Source organism: Podarcis erhardii, assembly GCF_964252035.2.
Source record: "Podarcis erhardii genome assembly, chromosome: 3".
Lineage (NCBI taxonomy): Eukaryota > Metazoa > Chordata > Lepidosauria > Squamata > Lacertidae > Podarcis > Podarcis erhardii.
The window spans coordinates 69,849,993-69,866,409 of NC_138507.1; the positions used below are offsets into that span (position 1 = coordinate 69,849,993).

The following is a 16,417-nucleotide window of genomic DNA, read 5'->3' on the forward strand; positions in this document are numbered from 1 at the left end:
CTGTTGGCAGCTATCAGTTGCATTTTTCTCCCTCTCTCATAATAGTTGAAGCCAAGGCCATGCAAAGAAGCTCAATGTTGGACAATTGAGGACAGACCAAAAGGATTAGCAATTGTTTGCTGAAGCTTGAGAATGATTGCCGAGCAGGGATGGAGAATCATTTCCAGTTTGCGGTGGGTGGGGGGCTGGATGCTGCAGTGACCTGTCCCCTGTGGACCATTCACCTGTCATTTACCTGATGTCACCATGACATCACCTGAAGCATTTTCCTTTGCCCACATGGTTTGAAATCAAATCATGTGGGGAAAGGCATAATGTTTTGCGAAACTCTGTACCTTTGCAAACACTGACACTTCACTTCACAGACACACTTGCAAGGGCACAAGGCTTTGCAATCAGCATAGAGCTGCATCTTAACCTGCTCCGCACCTGATGCCATATATATGTAGGGCAGGTGGGCACGGCTTGACCAAAATGACCTTGCAGGCCAAATGCAGAGGCCTGCCAGTCTTAATAAGGTCTGCAGGCCAGAGGTTCCCCACCACTGCTGGAAAGCATTGCTTCCTTTATAGATTCAATTTATCCTTATATTTATGTTAGGAGATATTTGAAACTGGAAAAAGGGCATGGAGAAAAAGGAGTGATTATGCCTTTGCTGCTCAGTGCACTTGAGTGGATAATGGAGCTCTGTATTTTTGTTCCATGGAACTTCATTCAGTCACTTTAATATGGAATATAAATTTTACTTTAGAAATAGTAATGAGCACCATTTTTAACCTGGATCACTGCTACAGGAATGACATGACTTAAATTTTGGAAGAAGTGAAGATATTGAATCTCTTGTAACTGGGGACTTAAGTCATTCTGGAACTAGGCTATCAAAACATGATAATTGGCTCCATATTGTCTAGGGGGGTATTCATCTTAACAGATTAAAATGCAGTGAGGTCATTCCTCCCCCCCCCATTTCTAGCCACATATTTACATTGTTTTTGCATTAACTTTTTTGTTTACTTTTTTTGTTTCCCATCCTTTGACTCTCCCCAGAACCTCTACTAGTGAAGCTCTCATCTGCACATGCGGCAGTGACTATTAGGGTATGCTCACATTACTGCTTGCCCCACTTCCTTGGCAGAGAGTGATAGTTGATAGGTATGAGATTGTTATTTATGCAGACCCAGAAGAAAAATAAATCTGCACTTGCTATCCTCTTGTAAATGTAGATCTGGGAAAGGTATGGGTCACCCTTATCAGTCTTATCAGGTCACCTAAAGAGTCGGCAGAAACGCTTTTTCTAATGCTGATATTGGAAAGTGGCATGTATCCATGTGGTAGCGATAGTTGGCATTCTGGCTTAAAACACACCCAAAACATGCCCTAAATATTAAGCTGAGAGAAGGAAGCTAGATAGAGTTAGCGAGAATCGTTCTCTCTGGAACTAGCAAAAGAGGCTTTGGGTGAAGTCACCACCTCCCCCCCCCCCCCCGCCAGCCTCTTTCTCATTCACTTATATATGCATCACTCGCAGCCGCTGCACTCTTTCCAAACAGGGCTGCACCTCAGAATGGCTGAAATCCAGTCCAGTTTGGAATGCACAAGCCTAGGAGGGAAATCTCTTCTGCTTTCTTAGCAGACTACTGGATAATCAGTGATGAAGTAATAACTTGGCTGCTTCTAATTCAGTGGAGAAAAAATTGTTTCCACTTGCTTCATAATGACATGCTGGCTCTTCCCTTTCATGAATAAATGGCACCCCAGGAACCTGGATGCTGAGGGAAGGCTCTCTGACCCCTTTACATTGCATTAGTTCTGACATTTTCCCCTGGTTTCAGGAGAGAAAAAAACAATGAGCTTTATCTCCAGGCAGCTCTTTTATACATAAATGGTATTCCTTTGTCTCCCACTGAGTTAGCCTTCTGGCATTTCAGCTTGGCTATGAGTCATCTCTTTTTGGTAGCTGGAAATGACTCACTGCAACAGGCGAAGAAAAGAAAACAAACCAATTTCAAGTTTTTGCTTTCTAAACTGAAGCCAACACTTAACGTTTTAACTTCTTTGGCCATTTTAGTTTACAAGCCTGATAAAACTAGCAGGAACACATAAAACTGCAAGCCTGAGAACTGAAAGAAGTTAGGGTGGGGAGGCATTTGGCAACCAGTGTGCAGGTCATATGAAATTGGGGCTGCCGGTGGGGAGGGAAGAGCAGTGGCGGAGGAAGGGGGTCCGGTCCACCCCGGGTGTCATCAATGAGGGGGGGTTGACAAAATGAGTTTTTTAAAAAATGGGTTCACGGAATTTTTTAGGAGTGACGTGGTGGCTTAGGCACCTGCAGGTTCCGCGCTGCCTAAAACGGCAGCGTGGGACTTGCGTCTGCCTACTGCCTCTCCCTCAGCTGCCCTACAGCTGAGGGGGAGGTGGCGGAGAGGCTCCAAGTGTCAGAGAGGCTCGCCCCACCCCCATGGGCAGATCGCCCCATCCCCGGCTCCAGGACACGCCCCCGCACCAGGGTTAGCTTTGCCACTGGGGAAGAGTGCCATTTTCCCACTCAGGATGCTGCAGTAGGGCACTTGGTTTGCATGTTGAAAGACTCGGGTTCCATCTCTGGCATCTCTAGGTAGGATTTGCTGGGAAAGACTCTTGTCTCAAAACCCTGGAGAGCATCTGCTAGATAGTGTTGACAATACTGAGCAAATAGACCTAGCAGCCATCTAAGGCAAGCAGCTTCCAGATCCATTGGTAGACTCTTTCACATTCTTTTACATATCTCCAGAAAGAGCCTAAAGTTTTCCTTCTGTGGCATATGAACACAGGGGAAGAATGGGATTTCCTTTATGGGATTTCTTACAGAAAAATAGAAGTTAATTCAGATTCCCCTCCCTTTCTTCCCCCCTGCCTCCACTTAAGGCATTTAGTTTGTTCAGTGTGATTCATGTGCCCAAAGAAGTGTTTGATTTAGCAATTCCTACCTTTCCCATCACTTTAAAAAATGGCATTTAAAGTGTGCAAAAGACGGGTGTTCACTTGTGCATGATGTGCACATGTTACATATCTGCTGTGGGGAAATGCTGCTTCAGCAGCAGCCGGGATTACAGCAGCCATTGTAATATTTGGAGCTGCTTCAGTGGTCAGAACAGAGCACAAACCTGTGTGTGGTCCTGGGCATTTTCTCATAGTATCCTTATTAAAAGGAAGGAAATAGAAAATTCCCTTGATGAGATGGGACTTGCCCATCATGAGCACTCTGGCATCCACCATATTCATGAACTCCATTAATTAAGTGCAGTTATACTGTTCAAACCAGTGATGGTCCTTGTGTTCACATTTCCCCTGTGGGCATTGGTGCTGATCCAGCTGTCTGCCTTCATCCTGAGCAATGCAGCGTGCTTATAAAAGAAGCCTCTTGGGTGACTTGTCTGATACCCTTTCTTTGCTGAAAGCTCATTGTGATGAACAATGACACCACTATTATATATCGCAGGTGGAAACGGGCCAGGATTTAATTGCTAAATATAGGCCAACGCTGTTAAGTTTGCCATTGTGCTGTTCTTTCCAGGGCTGTGCCTTGCTATCCGAAGCTTCATCTCGGCTTTTAGCTGGCCTAAAATTGGATATGGGTACTGGGGGAGGCAAAGACACAGGCACTCACAGCCATCCATCCATACAACCAGTGTGGTGAAGGCCGCCAAGTGACCTTGGGTCTGTCAGAATCTCTCAGCCGTAACCTACCTTACAGGGTTGTTGTTAGGATAAAATGGAGAAGTGTATACACTACCTGAACTCCCTGGATGAAAGGCGGGTATAAATGTAATAAATAAATAAGTATTGGTGATACTGTTCATTCTGAGATAAAAAAATTTTTTTACAGATCATCACAAAAATAAAAGTGGTTAGGGAGGGGAAGAAAAATAGTGAATTCATCTTGGGAAAGGAGATGAATACCAAGTTAGTCAGCCCAACTATTTTGTTTCCCTGATGGTCCTCAGACTTTTTGTTACTTAACATGTTGCCAAGACACAATGTGTGATTAACAAAAATTAGTAAGTGTTGTAAGTGAAGCTAATACAACCACTTACCGCTACCCAAGAGTGGTCCTAATATGTGTGACATTTCCAGGGATGGGGAGGGCAGGAGAGAAGAGAGATTGTGCCTGCGTGCATGTATGTATCAGGGGTAGCTAATATTTTTAAAAATAATAATCTATATTAAATTTTAGAATAACTAGACTTTTAACCTTAGGACTCATGTACCTTTAGTATTTGCATATAAGAGGGCATTGCAGCCAGTGAAATTCCTGTATTGCAGTCTGCAGGGATTTGAAAATCTTCCTCAGCCAAAGCTTTCTCATTCATCCAACTATTAAACATACATAAACCCTAATGTTGAAAGACTGGCCATCCCAGATTCATACTTGTCATATCAACAGCAAGTTAGCTGTTCAAATCTGTCCAGTTGTCTAAATAGCACATATTCTTTTCTTTGGTCCAAATAGATGTCTTATTTCCCATGTATTTTTGCCATTTTTTAAAAAAACAACAACCTGAAGATACCTCACATTCAAGCTGAAGTGATATCTAGCTTTGCATTTCAGTCAATATAGTCATACACATAGTTGAGAAATGGCCAAAAAAATTGCATTGATCTGAATATGCTTTATCTCTTTTGTTTCTGTAGACTATCTATTTGGACAATGATGTTTCTTCCTTTGTTCAAATCAGAGGCTCAGTTCCACTATTTTGGGAGCAACCTGGGCTACAGGTAAATAGCAAAAATCACTAAGGCTGCAATCCCAAGGCGAGAGGAGGGATTGAAGGCTGTTTAACCACCATATCAAATGCCCTGCCAAGCGTCAAGGCAGAAGCAAGAACAGAGGAATGTTATCCTTCCTTTTTTACACTTTGATTAGTTATTATTTAAGAGCTTCCTTCCCACTGGGAATAATTGGAAGAAAATAAAGAGTTAGAGGGGCTGCTGAACATGTCTGTCTTTCTCCCTGGTTCTGGATGTGATGTCTTTGAATCTAAGCTGCTTCCTGGTCCTCCCTTGGCATACCACCTTTTGGCCCTACTGATGGTTGGAGTTCTGGCATCAACTGGGCCAGGACATCCAAGGGTCCAGTTGCAGGGAGGAAGTACCCATCTCCCTCTCCAGTACTGGTGCTCTGTCTCTGACCTTGTAGAGAGAGACGTGATCTATCTTACAGCCCCTGAGATGTCAAAGAGGCCTGATGCTGTGGTTAAGGTAACTTTGGAAGTTGCTATGCCAACATTGGAGACATTAATATTCAAGGTGCTGAGATTTGAGGTTGTGTTTTTTTTTTTAAAAAAAAAAAAACAAAACAAAACTTATGTGCTGTGATGCAGTGCTTCTTAGAAAGGCCACCGTCTAGCACTATTGGCTATGACAAAGGGAGGCACCAAAAGCAGAGTTTTGTCAGCCACAACCTGAAATGGATGCATACAGATTGCATCAAAACTGTTTTTAGAGAATAACTCCTTTATTTGAATCATGAATGGCTCCATCTCTATATCACTCTGGAAGATCATATGGTCTGGTTTATACAAAAAAGCTGTTAACTTGAAACTTAATATGTATATTTAAAAAAATATTGATTATTCAAAACTGGACCTGTTTGTTTTTGTAAGCTCAAATATTTTTTATAAGCTGATTCTTTCTGCTTGTTTATTTTTTAACTGCAGTGGTTCAGGCATGGTCTGTGCTTTAAAACAGCAGTTATATCTGTGTATGTGCAGAATAGATGCTTACATGAGCTCTGGAATGTGAGTTAGGGACAGATTCAAGAATGCAATGAATACAGTGGTGTTTCCCTCAGCAGCTATGCCTGTTAGATTCATCGGTGGCCCAAAGGAAACTCACCTTGACAACTGGAGGGTCAGTTAGATAGAGGATTCTGGGCAAGGTGAACCCATGGCCATTCACTGGGTGTTAATATGATTTTGCATTCATTTGTCAGTGCTGTTTGCTAATAAAATGTGTAATTTGTGCTTTGAGTGCCATATGGGGGTGGCAGTGTGGTTGCTAAGAGATAATAAAGGAACATTTTCTTTGAATGAAAAAGGGAGACATCTAGTGACTCATATTTAAAATTATTGCTTTCTATTATTTTCATTGTTATCCACTTAGGTTGGCTCTCATCATCTAAAACTCACCAGAGGCCTGGAAGCTAATGCTCCTGCTTTTGACAAGTAGGTTTAATTGCGACGCTGCTGAAAACTCAGTAAAATCAGATGTTACTGTTTGCATTCCAGGGTTTCCCAGAACATCTTCATGGTGTCACATCTTTCTTCTTTCAAATCCCACTTCAAAACTCACCTTTTTATGAGAAGCTTTTTGCTTGAATCCCTACAAGTACAGACATAACACATAACCATAGAATGATAGAATTGTAGAGTTGGAAGGGATCCTGTGGATCGGGTAGTCCAACCCCCTGCAATGCAGGAATATGCAGCTGTCCCATATCGGGATCGAACCTGCAACCATGGCGTCGTCAGCACCAGGCTCTAACCAGCTGAGCTAACCATATATAAGGGATCAAATACTGGCTGTGGGGTCAGCATGTTGCTTTCCATTTCCCTCTTGTTCAGAAACTGCTGCTGGTCATTATGCCAGAATCTGGCTGTGAAGCAGGGACAAATGTCAGGGATTTCACTAAGGAGAAAAAGAAGCTGTCTGCATTGTGGCTGCTACATCTGAAGACTGTAACGCTACTAGGCTTATTGAAATTATTGTCTTAATCAGAGTTTAGGTCTGGCGTTAGGAAACCTTTTTTGAGTCTAACCCTCATCTCCCAAAGGTACACATACTAGTGACAGGTGGGGCCAAATGAGAAGTAGGTTTTGGGTTTGGCTGGAGCTGGTGCACATGCAACTCTCACTGTGAACACATACAGCACACACAGCATGCATATACACATCACATGCCAAACACTTGTATAGTATGCACACATGCTTGCAAACCCACCCATCCCGCTCCCCAGTTGGAACAAAAAAAGAATTTTAGGTTTTTTCTTTGTAACACTTCAAACAGCACTGGATGCTTCAGTTGAGGGAAGAATCATGTTTTCAGGAATAGGGAGGGGAATTCAGTTTGTGTGCTAGAAAGGGTGGGATATTTTGTAGCACTAGTAATACCTTGAAGGAAGATATCTTGATCTGCCACCAAAAAAAAAAGAGTTAACTCTGCATTTGCTACCTTTATTGCACAGTTGGTTTTGAAGACTAGTAGATTTCCCCCACCCCCACCTGTATAATAAGCTGTTCTTGCATTTGCACAACCTCTTAGGAACTACTAAAGCCAAGTAAATGGCAGAAGGCTGTGTGCAAAGAGTGGTGAACGGCTATTGAAATAGATGAAGATCCCACAGGTAGAGCAACTCAGGTGATATAGGAGGGAATCAGTCCATTGTAATGCTTCTCAGAGAAAGTTGTGTGTGTTTTTAAGGCCGTCCCTGCTCCTCATCATGTGTTTTAAGAAGAGTTCTAGGACTCAGCTATACAGCTGCAAATAAAATATTTTGAATGTGTTGTAAAGTGCAATATGCAACTGTGACGCCAGATGGCAACTGTGAGCTATAGCAAATTCAATGCATTTTTCAAAACGATTTTTTTTTTAAAAAAACATTTCCACAATCTACTAGGGTAGATTTCACCCGAGATCATGCCGAATATTTATGAAACCAAAGCAATCTGTTTCTACTTTTGCAGGCATATAATGCTCATGAAAGAACAATATGGTAAACAAGTGATTGTTAACCTGTTAGGAAGCAAAGGAGGAGAGGACGTCCTCAACAGGGCTTTCAAGGTAAAAACAAAGAGCAAAGACATGTTTGTTTAGTATAACTGGGATTCTTGGGAGACTTCATAAAGTTTGTATATATGAATGTTTGCTAGAAAGATATTCCTGTCCGGCCTTTGCAATTACCATCACAATGTCAATTGTAAATGTCATTGTAAGCACATCAGTTAAATGGATAAACCAAACCATTCTTGGTTAATTAAGCCTATACAGACATGTAAATTTGACATGTATTTTAATATGCTATTTTATTTTACAATTTATGCTTTTAAAAGTTCTGATTTTATTTTGGAAAACATTGACTTAGCTTGATTTTTAAGACCTGGGTTTTATAGATAATTTTAACTTGCATGCTATATTTATATAACTGCTGATGATAAATCCTGTTAAATAAAATATTTTAAAAATCAGTTCTTTTGAAAATCATCAACATTTCCAAAGAAAGGATATTTCCACTTAAATCAGAGATTGCCAGATCATATTATTGGTATTTAAAATATTTTAAAAATTAAATAGCAGTATGCCTTTGAAATTCCAACCATATTTGTCACTGAGAAAAGAAAGAGGAACATACCCTTAACTATTGCAATTGTCTCTTATCTTCCCACCCAACAGCCTCCTTGCCCTATGGCAGACCTGAGAAACCTTTTTGACCTGGCAAGCCAGATCTTTTATCTCCTTCCCCCCTGCAGACAAACTTTGACCCATAGGTAGTTTTGCCCACCTGTTAAGAGTTGGCAGGTACAGGGAGATAATGAACAGATTTCAACTCCCCACACAACAGCTGTTGCACGGGGAGTTCAATCCTGCTTTCTGCAGGCTTCTGGTATGCAGAGGCATTCCCTGCAGGAGACTCTCTCACAGACTCACATAGAGCAGGATGTGTTCAATGTGATCATTGTCCATGCTGGCTTCCCACAGTGAACTAGGGCACACAGCCATATGCCACCTCCACTGTTACCCACCACGTGACATTACCTACCCATCACTGTGATGTCACCTAATTGACAGGTGGGCACAGTTTAGAATAAATGATTTATTGGACTCAAATTGGAACCCCAGGTGGACCTGAAGTCCCCCTCCTTTTATTAAAAAATATATATTTAACAATTGATATTGTTTTGATATACCACTTGATTGTAATGAAACCTCTAAGTGGTTTGCAAAAATACGTGATGCTGTGCTGTGTCTGAGCTGTATCTCCCTCCTTCTCCAAGGGGGAGACAATGTTCCTCACAAGCAAGTTGATCAAAGATCAAAGCCTGTTGACCAAGACTGGGCACTCTGCTCCAGCCACTACAACTGATGCTGGCCAAACCCTCATTCATTCATTCATTCCATAAAATTTATACAGGCACTACAGTCTCTACTTTCTTCCCCATGAGGAGAGGAAGTTGAGGTATGAGCATGGACTGAGCCCTCAGGTGGTTCCACTTCTTCTCCCTCACAAACTCCCACTGTGCATTGAAGTTCATTGTCAGTATTATTCCCCTGTTAGGTCCTATCCTCCCTCTCAGTATCACCTGTAATTCCTGTTAGAGATGATAATTTGTCATTTCTCTGTACTGTTAATGAGTAGCCCAGCTGCACAATTGGGCACAATACTTTGAACAATGATTCATGCTGAGATAGTAATGGTTTAGTCTGATATCATTCCCAAGTATGCTCCCTAATGCAGCTGTCTGTAAATAGTCACTGAAGTGTGGGCAGTTACCAAAGAAACAGATCCAAGGGCAGTAACAGACTGTGGAAGCATGACTCTCCTCTAGTTATAAGCAGTTCTTAACACCGTCAGTGCCTGAAGTACCTCTTCTTCTGAATTTATTTTGGAACTTGGCCATTTGAACTTTGAAATGAGTTTGATAATAGTTCTAAGTGAGCAAACACAGGAAGCAAGAATGCAACCATGTTTAATATCTCAATCTGAAACATTTGCATCAATACCTCTCCCTATATGCAATGCAGCTTAAAAGGAGGATAGAAACACTAAATAAATGTACTGTAAAAGCACTTTGCCTCATGTGGCTTTCTGACAGTGCACCTGGAGTGTTTTCTGCTGGTATTTTTTTTTGGGGGGGGGGGGAGGGCAGCAGCATATCTTGCATTCTTGCTAAGGTAGCAGAGCTTCCTTTGAATTCTATGGCCTCTCACTTCAAATATCTTCAGCACAGGATTGCACCCTGAGTATGTGCTATTATTCGTACTTTCAAGCTGGTATAGTGAACTGGATCACAACTTTATTTTTATTTTTTGCATTATTTCATGCCCTTTTGCGGGGAAGTGTAATTTTTATTCTCTGTCATATCTCCCAATCCATAGGAGAGACTTTGGAATGGGCATTTAGGTTGTGAGTACAAAATACATACTGGCATGAAACTGTATTCTGACAACACACAACTACATACTAATACTTTATGTGACATCATGTGGCAGACACATGATGTGTGGGACACAGGCCCACACAGTCTAACTGAGGCCTTAGTTTTGGTTATAAATTGAGCAGTAAACAAATTGATTAGTGCAACAACAACAACAAAAAACACCTAAGGGAATTGAATTTTAAAATATGCAGTGAATATTGTTGAATTTACAACTTAGCATCATGATTAGGTATAAATGGTTCAACAGCAGTTCAGTGCATATTATCATATATATTTTTCTGCAAATGATGAATGCAAAAAGTTTTTTCTCTCTGTCCCTTTCCTTTGCAATTAGAAGTTGCTCTGGGCATCATCCCATGCAGGAGATACACCCATGATTAATTTTGATTACCACCAGTTTGCAAAAGGTGGGAAAATGGAGAAGCTTGAGAATTTGCTGGGGCCTCAGCTGAAGTTGCATTGGGAAGAATTAGGCATCTTCACCAAGGGCGAGCATGCAGGTTTCCGGTGAGTGTCTTAACCCTTTGATACCAATTGCTTGTGCTTTCCTTTTCGAGCCTCCAGATGTGCATTGACTCTGCATATGGAAGGTTGCATCCTCATTGGATTGGGGCAAAGGAAGCTAACAGTAAACAACCCAACTCTCTACATATTTATGTATCTGCTTCTTCCCTTCTTCCCTTTTCAGCAGGTGTTTAGAAAGTAGTTGTTTTTTGGGATTTGTGGGAATGCTAAATCATTTCATTCTTTGACTTGATTTTTGAAGTCAACAGATGGGTACCTTGCGAACCAACTGCCTGGATTGTCTGGCTCGAACTAACACCGTTCAGTCCTTCATAGCACTTGAGGTGAGTGATCCACCAGACATTATACAGGAATGCCTTCCCTCTCTTTTTCATGCCTGCATTATGTCGATCTTGTGAAAAGGTGAAAGATTGTGTCTTTCTCATACGTATCTGGTTGGCCAAAGTGAGGACAGGATGCTTGGCTCCTTGGCCAGATCCAGCAGGGCTCTTTCTTACGCTTTGAGATTAATATCCTGAGCAAAATCCTTAATGTAACAACCAGCAGCAAGTTTTGGATATGATGAGGGCACTGATCTTACCTGTTTCTCTCGGGCTTATTTCTCTTTCTTCTCATCCAGGTTTTGTTCACTCAGCTAGAGAGCCTGGGATTAAACTCCAAGCCTATAGTTGAACGTTTCCTGGAGTCTTATAAAGCAATGTGGGCCCTCAATGGACACAACCTAAGTAGGATTTTTACAGGCAGCCGTGCCTTGGATGGAAAAGCTAAGGTAGAGGAGAGAAGTGATAATCATCATATTCTTGGAAGCTGTCGCTGTGAGTTAAATGAATGCTATTAATCCTTTTGTTTTATAGGTTGGGAAGTTCAAGGATGGGGCGCGCTCAGTGTCACGGACAATCCAGTCAAACTTTTTTGATGGTGTGAAACAGGAAGCCATTGACTTGCTGCTTATGGGTGATTTCTACAGTGAAGAGCAAGCGGAAAAAGAGAGGATGCTCATGGACCACACGGCATTGCTGAGTAAGTAAGAATTAGCCCTGACTTACTTTCTTTTTGGTATTGGTATGTAAAGTAATTAGCAGCTGCAGCTCAGACAAAAGTCAATGAAAATAGTATATGTAAAAGATAGGTAGACAGGCAGACAGTTCCAACTCTGCCCCATGACAGAAAGACAGATAAGACAGATCCAACTCCACCCAACCACACTAAAATAAAAATTCAAAGGCCTAGAAGAATAAGAATGTTTCGCCTGGTGCCTAAAATCAGCTAGTGATGGTGCCAGGGGAGGGCATTCCACCAATTAGGGGCCGCCAATTAAAAGACCCATACTCATGTCTTCACCCTCTTTTTTAATTTAAATTATTTATAGTTATCATTTATATACATTTCAGTAGTTTCATACTCCTATTAATTATGTCTTTTAAAACTTTTTAAAATAATACAACTATGTGCATGAGAACAAAAATAGATATAGGTTGGTTTGGATTCTCGGGTTGCAATTCTGTGTGTATTTCTATTGCTGAACACAATAGAAGTTTACCTCTGAGTGAACATGCATAGGATTGCGCTGTCAGTCTGCAAAATGCCCAACAGCAGATGAGCACTAATGCCTGCTTAACGTTTCCTCATAAGCTGCCCAGTTGCTCCTGAACTGTTCATGTTCCTGCTTATGAACTGTGAGGAAGAGCATCACTTGTGGCTTGTGGCATAGCCTGAAATGTTTATCCCTAGTGATTTAAGGCATGCCAACAAAAGCAATTATCAGGAGAGATGTTGGTATTCTGATGATTCATATGGTCCGTTTTATTTCATGGCAGAAATCCTACTCCCCTTTCCCCCCCTTCTTTCCATCAGTGACCCCTAGCATTTTGAAAGCCATGTCAGAGCATCAGTTTGAATTCACAAACTTCAAGAGAATTCGTGTTGCTATGGGGACTTGGAATGTAAACGGAGGCAAACAGTTTAAGAGCAATATCCTTGGTACCAGCGAGTTAACAGATTGGTTACTGGATTCCCCGAAGCTTTCTGGTGTTTCAGAATTTCAAGGTATTGTCATGCAGTGACAAGCGTATTTGTGCTTACATACACACATATCGTATTCCTGCATATAAGCATACACATGTATCTGTGTTTGTATTTGTTCTAACTCAGTTTGTGGGGCATTAAAATTGTTAGGGTACTTGCACACCACCTAGAAACCTAGTTTTGTTCATAAATAGTCCAAGATAATGTGGTTAATAGAGAAGTCTGAAAATGCAGCATTTGTATATTTTCTACTCAAAGTGAGGGACTTTTAAGTTTCACCCTCGGTGGTCAAAGATACTTCCATCCTATCTGAAAAGCTGGAATTTGGTTCACATTTAAGGCACTCCTTAGGTGGGATTCACCTAATCAGCCCTGGAAACCCTGTACAAAGACTTCCATTTGTGCAATGGGTCTTCCCCTTTTCCCAAAATTGGTTTTGGGGGTCAGGAGAACCCCTAGAAGAGTGGAGGGGGAGGAATCTTTCCGCCTGGTAAGCTACAATGTCTGTGTAGATGGATTGTTTGGAAGAGCACAACACAGAATTTCACCCCCTGATTGGTAGAAAAGTCTGAAAGGGGGATTCTGTGATGAACATGCATGTGTGAGCAATATTTGAAAATCTAAGTCAATATTAGGATTATCATATACAGTATAATAATAGAGGGAAGTATTCCACCACAGAAAAAGCCAAAGCTGCACATGGGAAATAATACTGGGCTTTGTGAGTTCTGTTGCCTTTCTCTATGGCAGTGTTCTGCAACCTTGGGCGACAGGCTATTGGACTATAACTCCCATCATCCCTAATCAGTGACTAAGGTAGCTGGGGTTTATGGAAGATGCAGTCCAGTGACACATGGAAACCCATTGATGAAGAACCCTGTTCTGTTCTAGAATCATACTTGCTTGCATTGTGGGTGAGTGGGCATTTTTACTAAAAGCTGGGTATGCGCATCTGTGCCTACAGAAAGCAAGCATAATGCACTAGTGTCTCTCACATACTCTCTCAACTTGACCAGCTAACCATTGAAATCACTTAACCATGGTTAATAACCATGGTTTATTTTGTTTTTACATTAGAAAAGGAAACATACTCACAAAGCATCAACTCACTTTTGTATGTGTTCTTCCCCGCCCCCTCCTGTTACCATAGATGACCATTGTCCGGCCGACATATTTGCCGTGGGATTTGAAGAGATGGTAGAATTAAATGCTGGGAATATTGTGAATGCTAGGTATGCTTAAACTGAGCTATTTAACTGTATTATACTCCATATCATATATTGACATAGTTGCTTATACTCTGTGTAGTGGTGCGTGCATAATTCACAAAATGCTAATAGCTGGTTCACATATGCATGCTTATCACCTGTTGACTCTGGCATCAAGTGATGATTGTCATGCATTCATGAGCCTTCAAAGATGAATCACCACAAATAAATCTTTCATATCACCTGATATCAATTCAAGCACAATAAATTTAAATGGAAACTGCTTTCATTCATTCAATGGAACATCATCAAGTGCTGAATAATCAAGTTATGTTCATTCATACGTGAACCACACTCAGATGGGCTTTATTCATTGCAATAAATAACTATGATTTTGCAGCCTTTCAAACATGGCAGAAAGAGAATGAAATGAAAAATGCTGATTTCTCTGAATCTCTGTTAGAAACTGGTCTATTATTGTCTTATCTGCCTGAAGTGGTGGAGACACAGAGGGGCTCTGAAGCAGAGTAAGACCAGTGTATCCTGTATGAACATGATAGTTAGATAAAGTGCTGATGCAGCCCTGAGTTATGAATAAGGTGCCATTTATAAGCTCTGGAATTAACTCTGTGTTCTATCCAGTGAAGAATATTTCATGCCCTATCCAATTAATTGCTGCTGCAATTAATGCTTGTGTTTACCTGTTGCAGCACAACTAATAAGAAGATGTGGGGGGAACAGCTTCAGAAAGCCCTTTCCAGGACACATCGATACATTCTGTTGACATCAGCACAGCTTGTTGGTGTTTGCCTCTTCATCTTTGTACGACCTTTCCATGTCCCCTTCATCAGGTATATCCCCTGCAGTGGGGAACTGGGAGCAAGTAGAAGTCTTCTTTCACTGCAAATTTGGTGAAAGTGAAGGGAAATAATTATTAAGTGGGAATTTACTCACTCTTGCTCATGCTGCTTTTGCATTACACACGTTGTTGTTTTTTTAAAAAAGAAACTTTCATAATCAGTGATTGAGCCTGAAATCCTAAACATAAGTAAGACCCACTGAATTAAGGATTCTGCTGTTGGGATCCTGTTACCAACTGTAATTCTTGCAGCAAACTCCATTCTTTTTCAAAGAATATGGGCAGGAATTGTGATTGATGAATTGCTCCCTTTGAATTGGATTCTGCTTGAATAATTCACAGAGTACGACCAGTGAGTCTTGGAATCTTTATTGATATGTGTTCAAATTGGACATGCCCTCCATTAAGGAAACTATATTTTAGGGCAAGCTTAATGGCATGCATCTTGAATATGGCTGGCTAGATAGATGGCAGAATGAACAAAGGAGTGTGAGCAAAATTAAAAAATATATAATGTTTCTGTTTAATTCTATATATTTCTTTCAAGGCAGTTGTTCCATCTAAGCCTTAATAAACTTTTTTTTTAAAAAAAAAAACCCAGGTTCAGAAGTGCTGCTATGCCAAATGTGATTTAGAGTTTTGAATGGGTGAAAAATGGGTCAAAATTTATTGGGGTGAGGGGAGTTGGCTGTATTTTATTCTGGGAAATATCCCGGTGGCCACATACGACTGCTGAGTGTGCCGCCAGAGGCAAAAGTGGGCAGGGCAATGAATGTAAAGTCTACCTTTGTATGCTAGGCTAGTTGCTATGCACACAGATATACACACTCACAAACACCCTGCTCTGTCCTTCATACACACAAGCAAGGGGCATTATCAATGTTCGAAACACAGTTCAGCCAGACAAAAACACTCAAGGAGGGTCAGAAGCAGGGGCGTTGAGGGTGTGGTCACAGGACAGTCCCAAGTATTAGATGGAGAGACCTGGAGTGTAGTTCTGTGACATCACGTCAAGATAACAAATACATGAGCTGGATAAAGTCAGTGTAGTGGCAGTTTCTCTTTTGTAAGGCCCATGTAGATGCATCAGACCTTCCATGTTCATTCATTTTGGCAGGGCTTGCACAGGATCCTTCTTTGCTAGTCATGGAGCCATAGAATTGTAGCATTGGAAGGGACCCCAAGGGTCATCCAGTCCAACCCCCTGCAATGCAGGAATCTCAGCTAAAGCATCCAAGACAGACGGCCATCCAGCCAACCTAGTGACAGTCTACTGTGCCTATTGTTCTATGTATTTCCTTTACACTTCCTTAGCAAACGCTTCCTTTTGTCTTTGGCTGTTCTCTCCTGCCCAGGGATGTAGCAGTGGACACAGTGAAGACTGGAATGGGAGGGAAAGCTGGCAATAAAGGAGCAGTTGCCATCCGTTTTCAGTTTCATAGCACCAGCTTATGCTTTCTATGCAGCCACTTGACAGCTGGTCAGTCTCAGGTGAAAGAGCGGAATGAGGACTATAAAGAGATCACACAGAAGCTGAGCTTTCCAATGGTGAGGTTCTTGAAATGTTTTATTTAGAGTTGTGCTGAATTATCACCCATGAAAACTAC

At 41.4% G+C, this 16,417-nt stretch overlaps 1 protein-coding gene and 1 long non-coding RNA gene across 4 annotated transcripts in view; one reads left to right on the plus strand and one right to left on the minus strand.

Moving 5' to 3' along the window:
- SYNJ2 (synaptojanin 2) overlaps positions 1–16,417 on the plus strand; it is a 54,775-nt gene that overhangs the window by 21,094 nt on the left and 17,264 nt on the right. For 2 of the 3 annotated variants that reach the window (XM_081854309.1, XM_081854311.1), the window contains exons 5-15: positions 4,672–4,755; positions 6,142–6,203; positions 7,722–7,818; positions 10,528–10,700; positions 10,960–11,041; positions 11,338–11,487; positions 11,573–11,738; positions 12,573–12,764; positions 13,894–13,975; positions 14,662–14,802; positions 16,166–16,358. In XM_081854309.1, the coding sequence (XP_081710435.1) occupies positions 4,672–4,755; positions 6,142–6,203; positions 7,722–7,818; positions 10,528–10,700; positions 10,960–11,041; positions 11,338–11,487; positions 11,573–11,738; positions 12,573–12,764; positions 13,894–13,975; positions 14,662–14,802; positions 16,166–16,358 (1,422 nt within the window). The remainder of the gene's footprint in view (positions 1–4,671; positions 4,756–6,141; positions 6,204–7,721; positions 7,819–10,527; positions 10,701–10,959; positions 11,042–11,337; positions 11,488–11,572; positions 11,739–12,572; positions 12,765–13,893; positions 13,976–14,661; positions 14,803–16,165; positions 16,359–16,417) is intronic. The other variant, XM_081854310.1, reaches the window with a different exon arrangement.
- Positions 1,944–10,496, minus strand: LOC309337694. Its single transcript, XR_014154501.1, has 3 exons — positions 8,537–10,496; positions 6,168–6,360; positions 1,944–1,971 (listed from the first exon to the last, which is right to left on the minus strand). It is a non-coding gene; the product is annotated as an uncharacterized lncRNA (long non-coding RNA).